Source organism: Cervus canadensis, chromosome 27 (assembly GCF_019320065.1).
Source record: "Cervus canadensis isolate Bull #8, Minnesota chromosome 27, ASM1932006v1, whole genome shotgun sequence".
Taxonomy (NCBI): domain Eukaryota; kingdom Metazoa; phylum Chordata; class Mammalia; order Artiodactyla; family Cervidae; genus Cervus; species Cervus canadensis.
This window is the reverse complement of record NC_057412.1, coordinates 40,692,977-40,713,580: the sequence shown is the minus strand read 5'-3', so window position 1 is coordinate 40,713,580 and position 20,604 is coordinate 40,692,977. Positions and strand designations below refer to the sequence as shown.

The 20,604-nt window shown below is 41.6% G+C and overlaps 1 protein-coding gene and 1 non-coding gene across 7 annotated transcripts in view; one reads left to right on the top strand and one right to left on the bottom strand.

Annotated features, from left to right (window-relative positions):
- The first annotated feature begins 6,149 nt into the window (after window positions 1-6,149).
- Window positions 6,150-6,261, top strand: LOC122429030. The gene has a single exon (XR_006265898.1). It is a non-coding gene; the product is annotated as a U6 spliceosomal RNA (small nuclear RNA).
- Window positions 6,262-6,742: 481 nt separating this feature from the next.
- Window positions 6,743-20,604, bottom strand: part of LNP1 (leukemia NUP98 fusion partner 1) — a 39,169-nt gene continuing 25,307 nt past the window's right edge. For 4 of the 6 annotated variants that reach the window (XM_043448704.1, XM_043448701.1, XM_043448702.1 and 1 more), the window contains exons 4-6: window positions 11,529-11,576; window positions 11,182-11,412; window positions 6,743-7,247 (exon numbers count right to left, since the gene is read on the bottom strand). In XM_043448704.1, the coding sequence (XP_043304639.1) occupies window positions 7,098-7,247; window positions 11,182-11,412; window positions 11,529-11,576 (429 nt within the window). In that variant the 3' untranslated portion in view covers window positions 6,743-7,097. The remainder of the gene's footprint in view (window positions 7,248-11,181; window positions 11,413-11,528; window positions 11,577-20,604) is intronic. The other 2 variants (XM_043448706.1, XM_043448705.1) reach the window with 2 other exon arrangements.

Genomic DNA, 20,604 nt, shown 5'->3' with positions numbered 1-20,604 from the left:
GTACACTATTGATTTTTGTTTGTTTGCTTGTTTTTTTAATTTAGATAAAATTGACCTATAACATAATACTCATTTCAGGTGGACAATGATTCTATATCTGTATATATCTGTATATAGCGCAAAATGATCACTATAATGTCTAATTAATATCCACTACCACACACAGTTACAAATTTTTTTCTTGTGATGACAGTTTTTAAGATTACTCTCTTAGCAACATTCATTTATACAGTATAGAATTGTTAGCTGTAGTCACCATGCTGTACATGACATCCCCAGGACTTATTTTATACCTGGAAGTTTGTACCTTTTGACTCTTTTCACCCATTTCACCCACTGCCTACTCACACTACTTCCAACCTCAGGCAACCACCAGTCTTTCTGTTTGTTTGTTTTTGGCTTTGGGGGAAGGGGTTGAGGTACAATTGACATGTAACATTATATTGGTTTTAGGGTACAACATAATGATTTGATATTTTTATTTATTGTGAAAAGATCACTACGATGTCATTAACATCCACCAGCAGACATACTTACAAAATTTGTTTTCCTTGTGATAAGAACTTTAAGATCTACTCTTTAAGCAACTTTCAAATATGTTTTACAATGTTGTTAACTATAGGCACCATGCTGTACATTACACCCCGTGACTAATTTTTTTTTATAGCTGGAACTTTGCACCTTTTGACTATGTTCACCCATTTTGTACATATGTCCTGCCCCCATTCTCCCCACATACCCCATCCCAGCTTGTTTTTTAAGATTCCATATGTAAGTGAAATCATACAGTATTTGTCATTCTCTAACTTTATTTTTTGGGGCTCCAAAATCACTGCAGATGGTGATTGCAGCCATGAAATTAAAAGACACTTACTCCTTGGAAGGAAAGTTATGACCAACCTAGACAGCAAATTAAAAAGCAGAGACATTACTTTGCCAACAAAGGTCTGTCTAGTCAAGGCTATGGTTTCTCCAGTGGTCATGGATGGATGTGAAAGTTGGACAATAAAGAAAGCTGAGTGCTGAAGAATTGATGCTTTTGAACTGTGATGTTGGAGAAGACTCTTGAGAGTCCCTTGGACTGCAAGGAGATCCAACCAGCTCATCCTAAAGGAGATCAGTCCTGGGTGTTCATTGGAAGGACTGATGCTGAAGCTGAAACTCCAATACTTTGGTCACCTCATGCAAAGAGTTGACTCATTGGAAAAGACTCTGATGCTGGGAGGGATTGGGGGCAGGAGGAGAAGGGGACAACAGAGGAGGAGATGGCTGGATGGCATCACTGACTTGATGGGCATGAGTTTGAGTAAACTCCGGGAGTTGGTGATGGACAGGGAGGCCTGGCGTGCTGCGATTCATGGGGTCGCAAAGAGTCGGACACGACTGAGCAACTGAACTGAACTGAACTGATTTGATTTATTTCACTTAGCCTAATGCCCTCAAAGTCCATCCAACTTGTCGTGAATGGCAAGATTTCATATATATATATACATATATATACACCACATCTTTATCTATTCACCCATCAGTAGAGACTTAGATTGTTTCCATGTCTTAGCTGTTGTAAATAATGCTGCAATGAACATGGGCGTGCATATATGTTTTCGAGCTACTGTTTTGTTTCCTTCATATCAATACCCAGAAGGGAATTGCTGGATTATATGGTAGCTTTATTTTTAATTTTTTGAGGAAACTCCATACCCTTGTTCACAGAGGCTGCACCATTCACCATTGTTTCCCCTCACATCTCCACAATCAGATGGGGCGGAACTGTGCTCCATCAATTCTATAACTGGCTCCAAAGTTAGCAGGATTTCAGTCAAAACAGAGTTATATAATCCCAGGTTACAATAGAAAGTTAAAAACTCCGAAGAAAATTAGCATTTATAATCCCTCCCTTTGCTAGTTTAAAATCTCCCATTGTGTAAACGTAAACCATCTGCACAAGCATTCTATGCCTTCTTCCTCTTCTTGTGCCCCATGGAGAAAACCAGTTCATCATTCCCCCTCATGTGTACCTTTAAATACATTAATAAGTCATACAAATTACCCAGTGTTTAATTAGATTAGTCCAACCTCCAACAGTTTTGATAAGAAATGCTGCAGTTCTTTCCTTTCTGTCAGAAAGCTATGGGAGTGATTCTGTCACTGCCCAGCAGGGAGGTTTCTCTGTGTCCAGCGTTACGTCCAAAGCTCAGCTCAGGTCTGCCCCCTAGAGGAGAGCAACCAGTATGCCCTCACAGTGATGCTCAGCTGTGTTCATTTCATTTCCGACACTGGTGCTTTCCGGAGAATAGCCACTTCCTATTTTATAAGCTTCTGCCTCATTTGAAAGTGTGACAGGTGCTGTTTTTATCAGTGAAAGCGTTTCCATGGAGGGGAGAATATTATCTACAAACACAATTTTTCATTTCAAGAGAGTAATATATGACAGTTTCTTGCCTAAAATAGGCAGAATTCATTCAAGTTATAGAACTCTGTTCAGAGTCACATTCTCAGACAATATATATACACATATAGCCTCAGTACTATGAGATAGGGACCTATGGGGCTCTGGGAATGCAAAGATGATTAAGATATGGCTCCTGTGAACTCAGAGTTCACAGTCTAGATGGGAAGACAGACTTGTAAGTAAGCCATTACATGCTAAAACCCACATGAGTTATACTACAACACAGAAGAGAATATGATCAGACAGAGGTATTTTCATTTGGAGAGAGAAGGATGGAAGGAAAGAAGGGAGGGAAGGAGGAAAGAAGGAATCAAGCATAATAAACTTTAAAATGTTATAACTACTATTAGGCCAGCTAACACATGGATTAATTAAATTCCGACTCTTTTTAAACTCCCTAGAATTTAAAAAATAAAATTCAAGTAATACGAAAAGAGGCTTGAGAATCAGTCAGAGTAAAGATCAGTACTGCCCCAAAGAAATGAAAGAGAGAGGTAAATTTAAATTTTTTAGTATCCACATTAAAATAGGGGAGGGACTTTTTTGGTGGTGCAGTGGCTAAAACTCTGTGCTCTCAATGCAGGGGGCCCAGGTTTGATCCCTGGTCAGGAAAGACGTCATTTTGTTGGAATCAAGGCAAGATATATTATTATCTTTGTTGCAATCAAGGGGCCTGAAGTGATGTGGTGGCAGTGAGAATGGAATTTAGTAGGTCCCCAGTGATATTTAGAGGCAAAATAGGCAGAAGTCGATGATTACTGGAATGGAGAGCAAAAGAGTACAAGATGGTTTCGAACTGAACCAAGTTCTTAGTTGACAACTGGTAAATGATACTAACCATTTACTGAGATTGGGAATGTAAGAGGAGGGAAAGACGGGGGCAAGAAATAATAATTTACTTTTTAAAAGTGAGTTTGAGGGAATTTCCTGGCAGTCCAGTCATGATTTCACTGCTGAGAGCCCAGGTTCAATCCTGGGTCTGGGAACTAAAATCCCACCAGCCTTGTGGTATGACCATAAAATTAATTACAAAATGAGTTTGCAATGCCTATGAAAACTGCAACTAGATATATGTCTAAGGTCCAGTTGTCTGTGTGGGTGTGGTGCTCAAGAGAAAGGTCTGCATCACAGGAAGAGATTTAGGGACCATTTGGGGCTTCCCTGGTGGCTCAGATGGTAAAGAATCTCCCTCAAGGCTGGAGACCCGAGTCCAATCCCTGGGTGGGGAAGATCCCCTGGAGAAGGGAATGGCAACCCACCAGTATCCTTGCATGGAGAATTCCATGGACAGAGGAGCCTGGCGGGCTGCAGACCATGGGGTCAATTGGACATGACTGAGTGAATAACACACCACATAGGTAGCTGACCCCATGGGATGTTTGAGATTGCCCAAAGAGAATAAGGGGAGTCAGACACAGGCCTAGAACACATGTGTAGACAAAGCCTAGAGGAAAGCCAACATTTAAGGGTTAAGGATTCCTCAGCAAAGACTAACCAAGAATGATCAGCGAAGTCCAAGGAACCAGAGAAGAATATAGATCACAACAGCCAAAGAGAGGACTTCAGAAGGGAGAGAGTGGTCGGCAATGTCAGAAGCTGCCAGATAGTCAAGCTAAGGAAGTAGAGCAATGTTTTCATACAATTTGACAGTAAAGGGGACAAGAGTGACTTCAAAGAGAACAGCTTCCAAAGAAGGTAAGGGTAAAAGTCACATTGCCACAGACTGAAAATCGAGGGGGAAATGTAACAGTCTTCAGGAACTTTTCTGTGAAAGGAAAGATAGCTAAGGTATCGGGGAAAACAAGTGTTAGTCACTCAGCCATGTCTGACTCTTTGCAACCCCATGGACTGTAGCCCACCAGGCTCCTCTGTCCTTGGAATTCTCCACGCAAGAATATTGGAGTGGGTAGCCATTCCCTTCTCCAGGGGATCTTCCGACCCAGGGATCAAACCTGGGTCACCTGCATTGCAGGCAGATTCTTTACCATCTGAGCTACCAGGGAAGGCCAGGGTGGTAACTACTGGCTACTAAAAGTGGTACCTACTGATATGTTATGAGGGAAACTTTCTAAGATAGAACAGACTTGAGCACCTTCTAAGCATGTTTCCTTTGAAATAACCATTAAAATTATATACTCAACTCTTTTATTGATTTTAAAAATGTTGTGATATATTGTTAACTGAAATGAGTTCATGTTTGGAAATAAGGGGTGTGTGTGTGTGTGTGTGTCTGTACACATAGATAATATTCTGAAAAGACAGAAAATAAAGTATATCTCTGAGTAAATATAATAAGAATTTTTAATTTTTATTCCTTTTCTATTTTTATTATGACAAGTACTTTTTTATTTTAAAACAAATTTTAAAAAGGCAATAAATAGGCAAAGTCATATTCAGAGAGTCCCCCTTCTTCCATGTACAATGGTCCTGAAAGTGTGCTGAAAATGGACTTTCCCCCAATTTGATAAAATGTAGAATAAAATTCCTAATCCCGATTTTCCCAGGTACCATCATCCTCGAAGGGGAAGAACCTTCACACGTATCCTGGCAGGAGTGGAAGGTGGCTACTCTCTCAGCCAGCCAGTCAACGCGCCCCGAGAACTCCAGGTATTTCTCCTTCCCACGGGTGGGCCACTTCTTCCCAGACCTTCATACTGGGGCCACAGCAGATGCGTAGACCATCCCCCCATCTGCAATTTGGTCAGCAAGACTGAAAAGTACCCAAGCGAAGGTGGGGAAACCAGTATTTTCCCCACAACTACAGCAGAACACAAACCTCGAAGACAGGTCAGGTCCCATTCTCCCCCTTGGCGGCAAACACACCAGGTAATAGAGTGAAGTCATCTTTTACTTGTGTGAAAAAGCATCACTGCGAGGCTACATGAAAGTATCAACCCAAAGTGGTGACGGTGCAAGTTGTAGGAACTGAAAGAACGCGAGTTAATGATCATCAACATTTTACTTTTACTTCACCGTTTTCCTCTTCTCTTTTTCTTTCTTTTTACTAACTATGCCAAAGTTAGTTTGTTCTTACATAAGCAATCAGTTGTGAAATAGTTCTGGGAGATCATCTTTACAAAATAGAGATTCTTCCTTCCCGTGGGCAGGTAAAGATCCAAGACAGAGATAGAGAATAAATAGGGGGCAGGAATAGAGACCCAGATGTAGAGAACAGGCCTGTGGACACAGCAGTGGAAAAAAAGGGTGGGACGAATTTGAGAGGGTGGCCCTGAAACATATACATTACCATATGTAAAATAGAGAGCCAGTGGGAAGTTGCTCTATGACACAGGGAGCACAAATCCAGTGTTCTGTGACAACCCCGGGGGGTGGCCTGGGGAGGGGAGGGAGGTCCAAGAGAAAGGGACATATATATATATATCCAGTATACACTTATGGCTGATTCACACTGTTATACGGCAGAAACCAACACAACATTGTTAAGCAATTATCCTCCAGTTAAAATTATTTTTTTTAATTTTAAAAAAAAGAATAAATAGGGAGATTTCAACTGTCTCTTCTTCTAGGGAGAAAAATAGAATATGGGCTCAATGTGTTTAATTAACCTGACCGTGGTGATGGTTTCACAAAGGATGTCATATACATACACGTCGATCATCATGCTGAACAATTTAAATATACACAAATTTATTCATCAATTATACTTCAATAAAGCTGGAAAAAGAATAAAAAGTGCCTGCTTCAACAGCATATACAGTAAAATTGGAACTTCTCTGCAGGCAGAGAAGCTCAGCACAGCCCCTGTGTAAGGGTGACATGCAGAGCCGTGTGAAGCACTCCATACGTTTCAAATAAGTCATGGGATGTAATGTACAGCAAGGTGACGGTAGTCAACAATACTCTATAGCATATTTGAAAGTTGCTATGAGAGTAAGTCTTAAAAGTTCTCATCATCAAAACTATAACCCACTTCCAAGTCCTGTTTTTCTCATTCGCATCTGTCCATTTATAAGCAAATCATACACAGACTAAGTCAGGACCCACTGCCAAAGGGGAAAGGATGTCCTGCCTCAGGTTAGGAACAGAGTCAGAATGAGCTGAGCTCTGGCCCTAACTCTGATTACCACCTCAGCAGTGAGAGACGGAACTTTCCTAAACTCCTGTTTCCTTTGCCAGCAAGTGAAAAGACAACGCCTCACCTCGGGAGTGGTGAGGACTATTTCAGGTCATGCATTCAAAATCTCCTCATGGTACCTGGCACCTTTAATTACCAGTTCTCATTAAATGATGGCCATTAGACATACTTATATAATCGCTTCTAGTAAGGAGTTCGAGTCACACCAATAACTTTTATTTAAGATTATTTGTGAGGCTGATGTGCAAGAAGGGTTGGTGAAGATGTGTGGGTGGCTCTTTAAATATCTCTCTTTACATTTTCAAGAATAACTTTATTCTATTAAAATATCTTTTATTCTTTTTAATCCCCTAAAAGGGCAACAGAGTAGATCATACTCTGAAAAGCAGGTGGGGTATGATGCAAGCTGTCTTGGGGAGCAGCTGAATCAACCACCCACCTGAGTCACTCAGCATCTGCAGACCCTCTCAGAGGTACCGTTCCTGGGTCTGGTGAACTGGGGCTCAAAAAACACAGCAGCGTCAGTAGTCGTGGTGTAGAAGCAAAGGGTTATTTGTGCGCTTTTTCAGACAGGGTGGGCAGGTACGCTTCTCCATGCTCTTCCTTCCCAGAGCTCCTTTTTTCCTCTGCTTTCTTGCAAGACCTCACTTCCAGAAACCGGCGCTCTCTCTCATTTCTCTCCTTTCTGCTCTCTGGTCCCTGAGAAAGAAAGGTTGGAAAAGGGTAGAGAGCTGACAACATTCAACACTTTTCCTAATTATCAGAAATGTAGGAAACTCTAATCATGTAGGAGACTTTCACATCTTAGTTTTTAGTAATAAATTAGCACAAGCCTAAGGATGTTGCTAAAGCTTTAGTCATAAATAAAGGAAGAAGGGCCTTGGGCATCAGCAGATGGTCTGTGGAGGAAACTCAGCCTGCACATGACTCCGCCTCTAAGATACAAAGGGATGGGATTTCACACTAAAATTAATATTCTTCTGGTACTTTTTGAAAAAGAATGTGGCAAGGGAATCATACATTGAATGATTCTAACCTCCATATGGTCACTGAGGGTTTGCACTAAGTTTTCAGATAAGGACTAGGTAAAGAATGAAGCGCCAAGAATGACATTCATCCACACTAACATTCCCCAATGAGCTGCCCAGGGGCCCACAGTCAATGATCAAATGAACACATACTGTTGTTCTAGGATGGGGCGCTATGACACCAACTAAACTAGCGGTCCTACTTCCTAGATTCTACACCTCGACGGAGGGAGACAGACAATCAACCAATAAGCCTGAAAGGAAGTAAAAAAATAACAGGTGGTTATAAATGCAATGATAACTATAAATAGGGTGATGTGACAGGGAACTGTGTGGAGACTGGGGGAAAGGGGAGAACTGTGCTTCTTTGGTTTCCATGGTCAGAGGGTTACTTTCAAAGGAATTACTTCCAAAAGACTAGGATTGATAATGTGGTGATGGTATCTATTTACACTTCAGTTTTTTAAATAAACAAAATCATTACTCCCCTTCGTCCACTTGAATTGGAAATGCTGCTGAACTCCTGAGTGCCTAAGAGGTGAACATACGCAGTAGCACTCAGATGAGCAAGGTCATGACTAGCCCAGCAGGGTGAGTTATGGGGATGTCTGGTTACTGAGGGGGTGTTATCCGCTGTAGAGTGTTAAATTGGTTTCATACTGAGATTAGTTCACTTCTATCTATAATGGTCCATTAGTCAAAATCAGAAAGCAAAACAAATGATGAAGCTGAGAGACAAGTTAAGAGGGGCTTAAAAATTGTACTAGCCCTGTAAATATGACTCCAGATTATTTTCATTAGTTCCAGCACTTGTATTAAATCCATCAATCTGATCATAATTCATATTTAGCAGCCATGAAAGTCTCTAATCCTTATAGGAACAGTATAAAACAGAGAAAATATAGTGATGATTATTTGCAATTTGGCTTTTCCCTCATTGAGAATAAAGACTACGTGAAAATTGCTCATAATAGTGACATGAAATATTTTTTCTTATCAGTTAGAAACAAAGTGAGAAAAATTATTTTAAAAAGCCAGTTGAGTTTTTCAATGTCAAAAGGAAAAACTTTAATGTTGTTGGTCGTGGACAGATCACAAAAGCAGTTTTCTGGCTCTTCTTGATGCTAAAAGATGTAAAATTTAAATCTACATAGTTGTATACATTTGGCTCCCAAATAAAAGGCAATATACATCGTTTTTAAATTTCCTGACAAATCATGCTTTTTAATGTAGCTAGTTTCAGAAAACTGCATCAATTGTTAAACAGAAAAATGTTTTAAAGTATGCATTGTTCCAAATTTTTTTATTTGGAATGAAGAAAACTTCATAATATACTGTTTTAAAGTAATATAAAATTTAAAATATTTAATTTAAAATTATTTATCATATATATTGATCACATAACATGAAAAGAGTTTTAATAATTTTGTAAATTCCTAGCAGGTTTCTAGGTTATTATACAGTTGTCCCTCAGTATCCTCAAGGGGACTGGTTCCAAAACCACCCATGGGTACCGAGATACACAGATGCCCAGTTCACAAGTGCAGAACCCAAGGACGCAAAGGGCCAACTATATATAACTATGAACAGAGTTCTTGAGTCAAAAAAGTTGAAAAGGCTGCCTTGGTTATCTTGGCACTCAAAAGGAAGAAGTTGAGAAGTGAATGAAACAAACATGATTATATTTTAAGGATAAGGTAATGACATCTCTTTAAGTAAGAAAATTGATTTCACATTTACACACTTATGTAAACATGTGATATGAATTTTTTCTGTGGCCATCAGAATCAACAAAGAATTGTTCTGATTAAAATTTTTTTCAAAACATATTTATATCCTTCCTTGTTCTAGAAAGAATTTAAAGCAAGTCAGTTCCCTGATTAATATAATTAATGACTTTAACAAGCAGTTTTGAAACAGATGTGAAAAAAAAATTTTTATTCCTGCCAAAAGCTCATCACGTGAATCTAATCATGAGGAAATATCAGATGATTTCAAGCTGAGTGTCATTCTAAAACATAACCAGCCAGTCTTATCAAAGATAAAGACTGAGGCATTGCTGCAGAAATACAATAGCTTAAAGGGACACGAAAATCAGTTGCAACACATGATCTGGAATCTTGATATAAAAAATATTATTGGGACAACTGGCAAAATATGAATAAGGCCAATAGATTGTATTGGTGTTCATTTCCTGAGTTTAATTACCACACTGTATTTATATCCTTGCGCCCTTGTTTGGGGGTGGGAAGGAAAGAGAGAGTAAACGTAAACACAATAATATGTTCACGTTCAGAGGGAATCTAGGTGAAAGGTGTAGTCTTGGCACTCTTCTTGCAACCTTGTTCTAAGTCTGAAAGTATATCTTTTTTAAAAAAAAAAAGCAGTATTTAAAAAAAAGACAGGGACTTCCCTGGTGGTCTAGAGGCTAAGACTCTGTGCTCCCAATGCAGGGGGCCAGGGTTCAATCCCTGGTCAGGGAACTTGATCCCACATGCTGCAGCTAAGGCTGGGAACAGCCAAATAAATAAATAAAATAAATAAATATTAAAAAAAAAAAAAAAAAAAAGACAAAATAGAAACCCTTAATAAGGTTTAGACGTAGTAAGTGACAGCTGGTCACTAGTCTTCCTTCCTCTTCCTTTTTTGATCCTGTAGAGACAGCACTTACTGAAGGGGGGCCATAGATACACAAGGTCACTGTGACAGAGTGACGTCCCACCGTGAGGCAAAGACGCACAGTGACAATCCCAGCAGCCCTCTCAGCTGGGCAGAGAGCAGCGAGCTCGGGGGACCATGAGCTGGGAAGCCCCTGAGTGTCCTCCCCAGCCAGTCACAGAGCACAGCTCAAGGTCCAGGTGCATCTAGCCTTACTTATTCGCTCCATCTACTACATGGCAGAAACATATCATTGTTCTTCGTTTGCAAAATAAAACCAAGATCAAAGACCTACCAAAAAAGAAGTATGTTGCTCAAGGCTGCTCAGTGAACACATTGCAGAGTTGAAAACTAACCTCTAATTAATCGGTCTGTAGTTTAGTACTTTGTGTATCAGCTCTGGCGTCATCAGTGGCGCTTCTATCCTTCCCCCGTTTCCTGCCTGTGTTTCCCTTATGCCTCACTTGGGTTCCCACGAGGCCACTGTGACTGCTCCTGCCCCTGCTCTCCATGGTGTCCACAGAGTTCCTTCCATGTGCTTCTTAAAGATACAGGGGGCACAACGCCATCACAGACTATATCCTACCAGATTACACAGGCGAGGACAAGAGCATTAGGGGCAGTTTTTTCTTCTTCAGATAGTGAAAGGAGAACACATCACAATTATTTGTAATAAGGGTGATAGAAACAGTCTCAAAGAACTAGAGGACATTGGCAACAAAAACATTCCAACCGGTACTTAATTCTTCCTACACCTGATGTCTTTAAATAATAATAATTTAAAACCTTTATGTACATCTGGGCTATCTAAAATGGGTGTCGTTTTCCAAAGATCTCAGTGCCAAACTAAATAAGAAGTTAGATTTGTTCTCCTCAAACTGGGAGAGTACGAACGCTTTGAGTTTCCTTTTCTAAGACAGCTTAAATATTCAATAACTGTTACATACCAAAGAGACGGAACGTTTGGTTCTAAAGCACAGTTGCTGTTCAGAGGAGTCTGAAAATGACTGAATTTTAGAATGGGATCTTCCTTTTGAATCCAATGGCTCCTCGAATGACCCATCCCCTGAGCACTTTCTGTGATCCCGCACATGAGTGTGGCATCGAAATCCCTGGTCCTCATAAGAATACCTTCTAGGATGGCTGGCAGAAGACATCATTCTGGGAAGCACAGGAAACTGGGGATACAGAATGAAAAATGTTACAATATAAAGAGACTGCACAATATTAACACGGAGACAGAATGTCCATAAATTACTGACCAAACGAATCTCATGTTGAAGTGAAATTTTACCTTCTTGATCAGTAGGACCTTTCTACAGCAGTGAGGCAGTGGAATCAACTGGTCAAAACATTAAACATCCCAGGATTAGCTTTGTTGCTCTGTATTATTAGGGTGGCATAATCAAGTGTCCCAAGCCTTAAACTGACGCATAAAAAAAATTTCAAGATAATCAAATGAAAATTTTAAAGAAGCTGTAAACATTAAAAAAAAAAAATACAAAGATGAATAGTTGTGTGATTTCTGTATGGAGAAGGAATTTCTAAGAGCAAAGAACAATATAAGAAGTCAAAAGGAAAAAAATTAATTACATAAATAAAGCTAATATACATGAAAACAACATAAAATTATGCAGTGGACAAAAAAAACAAAATATTTGCTGCAAGTTACTAATATTTAATAAATATAATATAAGTATATTCACATATACATACAGACATAGAGGTCAGGTAACAATGACAGCAATAGAAAATGATCAACAACAATTGGAAAAGGATCAAAAGACAGGGTTCGGAGAAGCCAAACTTTTGAAAGAATTGTGACATTTGCTCTCTCAATTTCTCTTACTCTCCAAACCACTCCAATCCAGCTTTTGCAACCACATGTTAGTTAGGGTATTGGTCCCCATGTTGCCAAATACTGTGACTGTTTTAGCCTTTCGTCCTTTATGTAACCTTCAACCCAGGTACCCAGGGAGCCGTTCTGGAAACGGTCTTTCTCTTGCCTTCTGCCATGGCACCTTCTTGGTTTCCCCTTCACCCATCTGCCACTGTGTTTCAGATGTCTGCTCACTTCTCCCTCCTGTCTGCTCACAGCTGTCAGAGTCCCCCAGCACTCTAAACGAGTCCTCCTCCCCTTTCTTCGCTTTCTCACTTAACACTGTCTCCCTAAATGTCTCACCCCCAGACTTCAATTTCTATCTATAACCTAGTTTCCTCATTTATACTGACTTCTCCTCTGAGCTTCTGCCCACTCAAAACTTCCCCTCTTGGTTTCCCATAGGCACACAGCCTGACCTGTCCAAATTCGAACTCACTGCCTCTGCTCCCCAAACCTGCTTCTCAGTTCAGTTCAGTTCAGTTCAGTTGCTCAGTCGTTTCCGACTCTTTGCGACCCCATGAATTGCAGCACGCCAGGCCTCCCTGTCCATCACCAACTCCCGGAGTTTACTCAAACTCATGCCCATCGAATTGGTGATGCCATCCAGCCATCTCATCCTCTGTTGTCCCCTTCTCCTCCTGCCCCCAATCCCTCCCAGCATCAGGGTCTTTTCCAATGAGTCAACTCTTCACATGAGGTGGCCAAAATATTGGAGTTCCAGCTTCAGCATCAGTCCTTCCAGTGAACACCCAGGACTGATCTCCTTTAGGATGGACTGGTTGGATCTGCTTGCAGTCCAAGGGACTCTCAAGAGTCTTCTCCAACATCACAGTTCAAAAGCATCAATTCTTCAGTGCTCAGCTTTCTTTATTGTCCAACTTTCACATCCATACATGACCACTGGAAAAACCATACCCTTGACCAGACGGACCTTTGTTGGCAAAGTAATGTCTCTGCTTTTTAATATGCTGTCTAGGTTGGTCATAACTTTCCTTCCAAGGAGTAAGTGTCTTTTAATTTCATGGCTGCAATCACCATCTGCAGCGATTTTGGAGCCCCAAAAAATAAAATCTGACATTGTTTCCACTGTTTCCCCATCTATTTGCCATGAAGTGATGGGACCAGATGCCATGATGTTAGTTTTCTGAATGCTGAGCTTTAAGCCAACTTTTTCACTCTCCTCTTTCACTTTCATGAAGAGGCTTTTTAGTTCCTCTTCACTTTCTGCCATAAAGGTGGTGTCATCTGCATATCTGAGGTTATTGATATTTCTGCCGGCAATCTTGATTCCAGCTTGTGCTTCTTCCAGCCCAGCGTTTCTCATGATGTACTCTGCATGTAAGTTAAATAAGCAGGGTGACAATATAGTCTTGATGTTCTCCTTTTCCTGCTTCTCAAGTGCCCCTCAATTTAGAAAAGGCACCACCCTTCACCTGGTTACTAGGGCCACCTTCCACATTCAATTGCCAAGTCAGTAGAATCCACCTCTCAAGTGTCTCTAAAAATCATTCACTCTTTTCCAGTGCCACTGTTACTACCCTAATCCAAGTCATCATTACCTTTCGCCCAGATTACAGTAGCAGCCTCCTTCCTGGTTGGAGCTATCCTGGGTTCACTCTTACTCACTTTATTTCCCTTTCCCCACAGCGGCCAGCATAGTTAAAACAACCGCAGCAAACATACCCCATCACGTTTCATCTTGCACCACCCTCACCTCTTCAGGGACATAGCCGCACTGCGCACTTCCCCCTGCTCACTTCCTCCAGCTCACTTGCTCCGAGCCAGCACAGGCGTCTTCACAAGAGGTCCTCTCTGGCTGTGACCCCACCCCTTCACTTCGTCCGGGCTAATTGCGCTTCACTCACGTGGAAACCACACCCCGCAGACAGCCTTGCCTACCCCCCTGATTGGTCCAGGCCCCCGCAGCACTGTTAGACGCTCTTCCTGAGGCTCATACCTCGTGACACTTTTCACCACTGTCGTCAGCCTTTTGGTTAATTTTGTTACACGTGTCTCTTCTCCAGTAGACTGTGTGCGCCACCACGTCAAGGGCCACGTTTCATTCTCTCCTAGAAACTCAGTACACAGCACTTTGCTGCCTTCACAGCATGAGTTATTAAATATACATTCAGTGAGTAAACGTATAAAGAATGAAAGAAAAAGAAATACCAAGTGGTGAAAACTGTTTAGGCTTATTAGTAGTCAAAATTGTGTTACAATGAAATAACATACAATTTTGCCTTTCCGGTTAGCAAAAAAAAAAAGTTGTTGTTTTTTTTAAATAATACTAACACTAGCAAGAGTGCAAGGGGATAGGCACAGTCATTCCTTGCTGGTAGCAGGACTATAAATGGATACAACTTTCTTGGAAAGCTGTTGACAATATGAATCAAAAGGCTTAAAATAAGGTCCTCATTGCACATGGGCCGAATTGTATCATCCCTCCCCGGCAACCTGCCCCACCAAATTCACATATTGAAGCTCCATGTGAATAGCTCACAATGTGACCATATTTGAGGGTAGGACCTTGAAAAATTAACTTAAAATGAGGCCATCAGGGCGGCCCTAATCCACTCTGACTAGTGTTCTTATAAGAGGAAGAAATTGAGAGACACACCAGGGACATACTCATACGGAGGAAAGACTGTGAAAACACAGGGAGTAGACGGCCGTCGACAAGTCAAGGAGAGAGGCCTCAGCAGAAACCAAACCTGTGACACCTTCGTCTTGGACTTCCAGCCTCCAGAGCGGTGAGGAAGTGAACACCTGTTGTTCAAGCCACCTGGTCTGTGGTATTTTGTTATGGCAGCCTGAGCAAACTAATATACATATCTAGAAACTTACTCTCAAACAATAATCAGAAATATGGTTAAAGATTTAGAAAACTGCTAAGATACATGAGGTAAGACTGTACATATTGGTCCATTTACTGTAGGTCAGACATGGTACTTGGTGGAAGATAAATTGAGGAGCAAAAGAGGGTCCCCCTCTCAGATCATATGTCTACATGGGAGATAAATAATAAATGGGGCACATGCCTGCATCCTTGGTCAAACGCTGTAAAGGGAATGTTTGGGGTGAAATGAGAGGGTACAGTAGGGTAAAACCACATATATTTGGGTGTGTGTTGGGGTAGCTGGATCAGCAGAGACTTCTGGAAGGCATGACAATTAAGTGACAACCTGAAGGATAAGCAGGGCTCATTAGGGAACAAAGGATGCTTAAGGAGGAGACAATGTGCGCAGAAGCCCGCTGCAGAAAGAGCCTGCTGGTGTGGAAGGAAGAGAAGCCTGGTGGGGAGCGCCTGAGGGGAGTGGGGAGTCTGGGATGTGAGCAGCGAGGGGCTGGAAATCAGGGGACATCATCAGATGGGTAGTCCTGAAACATACCCAAGTGTGATAAAAGGCTTTGTCTGTGATCTGGGGTCATTTTCTTGCTTTTCCTTTTTAGTATTGTACATGTTTTCTATACTGATCACTTACTATACTGTCAGTAAAAAAAAGAACAATAATATGCTAAAAAATTGAGACTGGGATACAGAAGGACAAACACGTCACAATTCCACTTACATAACGTATCAGAAATGGTCAAGCTCCTAGAAGCAAGGAATCGAATGGTGCTTGCCAAGGGCTGGGGAGGGGTATACTGGGGCAGTTGCTTATTAACAGGTATAACATTTCAGTGCCCTGGTTAAGACTCTGCGCTTCCCCTGCAGGGGGCATGGTACTACCCTTTGTCAGAGGACTAAGATTCCACATGCCTCAACGGTGCAGCCAAAATAGACAAATAAATAACAAGCTCTAGAGTTCCACTGTATGACATTGTGCCTAACGGTGACAATACTGTATCGTACCCTTAAAAATCTGCCAAAGAGGGTAAATCTCATGATACACGTTCTTACCACGTCAAAAATCTTAAAAATAAAATTTAAAAGATGTGAGACTGGGAGTGAAATGTACGTGTTTGTACAAATGTCCTCTTCCATTGACAGGCATGAAAAAAATGGCAAGGGTTTCCATCACAATGTAAATAAAGTGTACCCTGAATATCTCCTTATGGCAGATGAAATTTCCAGTTAGTCTGTTTAGGTGTGGAAGCTTGTGAGAAACAAGCTTTAAAAGCACTCTAATTGGTAACATGGAAACATGTATTACCATATGTAAAATAGATAGCCAGTGGCAATTTGTATATGTCTCCGGGAACTCAAACTGGGGCTTGGTGACAACCTGAGGGGTGGGCTGGGGAGGCAGCCGGAAGGGAGGTTCAAGAAGGAGGGGACATGAGTATGTGTATACCTACGGCTGATTCAAAAGCAGAAACCAACATAATATACTGTAAAGCAATTATCCTTTGATTAAAAATAAATAAACACACACATAAAAAGCACTCTAATTGGTTACATGGAAAACTTCTCACTTTTAAAAATGTTTTCTTAGTAAGCAAGCTCTACTTTTGGAATTCTATATGCCCTTCTAATGCAATTCCCACCCCCCCCCCCCCACCAAAGACTTGAATCAATGCCCTAAATTGATTATTATTTTTTCAAGGTGTGGAATGTCATCTCCATGTCCATGGATCAACCTTATCCATCTGTCTCCCATTCTGTGACACAGGTCCTCGTGTGAGGCATGGGATCCCCCACAATCCAAGCTCACGACCTGGGCTCCCCGGCTCCCAGGCTACAAAGCCTGCAGCAGGCATGGACGTGTGGAGCAATTACCACCCAGGAGTTAATAGTGCTGACTCTCACTAGAAAATAGTGCTCTGAACAATCTTGCTATTTCCCACAGGGATGCCAGAAAACCATTTCTGTCAAAAAAAAAAAAAATCCTATGCACTCTTGACTCCAAGCCATAGGTTCTCGCCTTTTGAAAATATAGTTATGTAACACCTTCACTCCAAGAACTACTTGAAGGTTTTTATTCTGGGTTTAATTATACCGCTACTGCTGCTGCTAAGTCACTTCAGTCATGTCCAACTCTTTGCAACCCCATAGACGGCAGCCCACCAGGCTCCCGCGTCCCTGGGATTCTCCAGGCAAGAATACTGGAGTGGGTTGCCATTTCCTTCTCCAATATGTAAAAGTGAAAAATGAAAGTGAAGTCGCTCAGTCGTGTCCGACTCTTAGTGACCCCATGGACTGCAGCCTACCAGGCTCCTCCGTCCATGGGATTTTCCAGGCAAGAGTACTGGAGTGGGTTGCCATTCCCTTCTCCAGGGGATCTTCCCGACCCAGGGATTGAACCTGCATCTCCTGCTTGGCAGGCTGATTCTTTACCACTGAGCCACCTGGGAAGCCCCTTCATTGGATTAATAATCCCAAACTTTTATCTTCAACAACAGCAACAAATTCATCCTATTTCTAAGTGAAACACAGCTTTAAATAATGTACTGGTTATAACAAAATCCTATTACAAAAGTAATAATAATTTGTAGGTCTTTAGGAAATAGTCTAAATGAATTTTATGTGAGGAATATTTTATAATGTAGTCTAACTGCCTATCAACAGAGCCAAGAGATTTATAAATTAGTTAACCAGCATTATATGGAAACAGCATCAGGGAAGAAAGATTCAAGTGTTCAACTGGTAAAATGGTAGGTCAGTACCATCCACTGGACATCCTTTAGGGAAACTAAAAGACAATTTAAACTCTGACACATAAGGAAAAAGAGGAGGAGGAGGGAGAGGGGGTGGGGAAGAGAGGGGAAGGAAAAGTGCTTACTAGGTCCCAGGCACTGTTCTAAGCGCACCGCGCACGTTACTCACTGAATCCGAACACCACCTGCAGATGTATGTACTATTTTCATCAGTCCCATTTACGGAGAGAGGTTACGCTGCCAGTGTAGACCCTGGGTGGCACCTCGGAGCCCTCACTCTCGCCCACTCCACTCTGCTCCCTTCCCAGAGACTCCTCCGTCTTGGCCTCTATTGATAGTAGAAGCGAGGAAACCAGTCCAGGGAACATTGTGATAAAAGCTCCCCTGTAGAATTGTCACTGATGCCTGAAATTTATTACTAATATTTTTTGGATCAAGTTTGTCTCCTCTTTAAATGGAATACAAATTTAAGCTGAAAAACAAGGAACCACATTAGTCATGAAACTTTTGGGCATTCCCCTCTCTTCAGGTGTGAGAAATCCTCTAAGGGGGCCGAGGCCCACCCTGCCCCTGCAGGGAGCAGCTAGTGGAGAACCAGCGCTGTAGTGAGATACCACGATGGCAGAGTGTGTAACAACCCTGAGGCCAATCAGGGCAAAAACTAACATTAGATACATCTTCTACAGATTCCTTCCCTGGTAGCTCAGCTGGGAAAGAATCTGCCTGAATGCAGGAGATCCTGGTTCAATTCCTGGGGCAGGAAGATCCACTGGAGAAGGGATAGGCTACCCACTCCAGTATTCTTGGGCTTCCCTGGTGGCTCAGATGGTAAAGAATCTGCCTGCAATACAGAAGACCTGAGTTCGATCCCTGGGTTGGGAAGAGCCTCTGGAGAAGGGAACAGTTACCCACTCCAGTATTCTGGCCTGGAGAATTCCATGGACAGAGGGGCCTGGTGGGATACAGTCCATGGGGTCACAAAGAGTCCAACATGACTGAGCGACTTTCACTTCACTTCACTTCTGCAGCTTTAAATTGAGACTATAAAGACAGGATATAAAATTGGCTAAAGGTGATTGTTTTTAAAAAGAAAAAAAAAAATCCTTAGGGTACATATAGGTAAGAGGTTTATTTTGAACCTCCTCAAATAATATGATGTGGACCAGTACATGTTGTGCCTATGTGAGCATAGAAGAAGCACTGGGGAAGCCCAAGGCCCGGGAACTCAGTTCCTCCTTGAAGAGGCCTATCGTTCAGCATAATCCTCACTTCCACTAGGCCCTAACTGTGCAGAACAAGGCTAAGAGAACCACATTAATCTGAAGATGAGAAAGTCAAGTCAACTATTTAAAGTTCACTTTCAGTGAGTAGAATAAATAAGGGATATGGAGGTTTTTCTACTTCAAGTTTGTATTCATGTGACAATGGGGGGAGGAAGATTCGTTCAATGATGAGAGAGGCGAAAATATCTTTTTTTTTTCACCCAAGTACCTCAGGACAGTAAAGTTAGATTTTTAATTTGATTTAAATCAGCAATCACAGATTATAATGAGCCTTGTCAAAAAGTACTGTGTGTTCTGTACTCATCTAAGAAATTAGTAATAAGTTTCAGGAGTCAGTGACAATTCTACAGGGGAGCTTTTATCATAATGCTCCCTGGACTTGTTTCCTCTCTTCTACTATCAGTAGATGCCCAAAATAGTAGTGTTCTCTAAGATGGGGCAAGCTTTATGCCTTGTCTACCTCATTCTTTCTGCCAAATTTGTATTTTCCACTAGCTTGGACATGCCACAAGCACAGACACTGTATATGTCTTCTCCCCTGTAATCCTATTGTGCCTTGAACACCAACTGGCGCACAGTAGGTGTTCAATAAATATGTTTAATGATTTAATGTTCCATCACTATGGTTCTGCAAGAATCGTGAGGCTGAAGAGCCACAGTGGAAACCACATGCAGATTGGAAAGAAGGGGAAAATTCTTCGCATGAATATGAAACTGATGGATGCAGGCTACTAACAGGCTGCAAGGGAGGATCCTTTGAGTGGGGCAGCGGGGAGAGAAAGAAAAAGATAAGGCTAAGAGTAAGCTTTTTCAAGTTATTTTTTCTGAGCTCAAAGCAAAACACAAAACTTGAAAACCTAATTGTTTTCGTATCTCTAAAGGGAGAAAAATTTGAGCACGCGTTAGAGTCACGAAAAGTTAAGCATCCGACTACAGTCACTTCAGAAATCCGCGGCATTGCGTGAGCAGGGATGAAGAATCAGGCCCTCCACTCTCTAGGGCTCTGCCTACTTTGCCCCGGGGCCCCCCAGTCTCGGTTCTGCGCCTTCTCCACTCGGCTAGGTCGTCATGTCTCACCTGCACTTCGTTCCTTAAATACACACGTGCTTTCTGCCTGCCGGTCTGCTAATCATGGAACTCGTTGTCAACTCAGAGAATCTAAACAGGTTAACTCAGGGAGGTGCCCAAAGCCAGTGTGAGCAGGAAGACACATGGGCCCTCTTTAGAAATGTTATACAAAGAAATTCTGCTATTCCCCAAGAGTTTAAGGCAAGCAATATTGCAACGCACAAGTGGATTCTCTAAATAAGGTGGATCATCCTAGTTTTTAAAGTCTAATAAATGCTAAAATCTATTCAAGAGACTATATTTTATGTCCTGTTTATTTGTTTTCATATTTTGGTGGCTCCAGAGGGCTGTTGTGATAAACAGTGAACCTCACTTTTTTCTCCTTGTTTCTCCCTGGTTTTCACTATTTGGCTAAACACGAGTCATATTCCTGGTTCACACATCATGAATACCTCCCTCAGTGTGGGCCATAAAAAGATTAAAACATGAGCACAATAAACAAGGGTTTATTTTATAACAGAATTATGGAAAGTAAGACT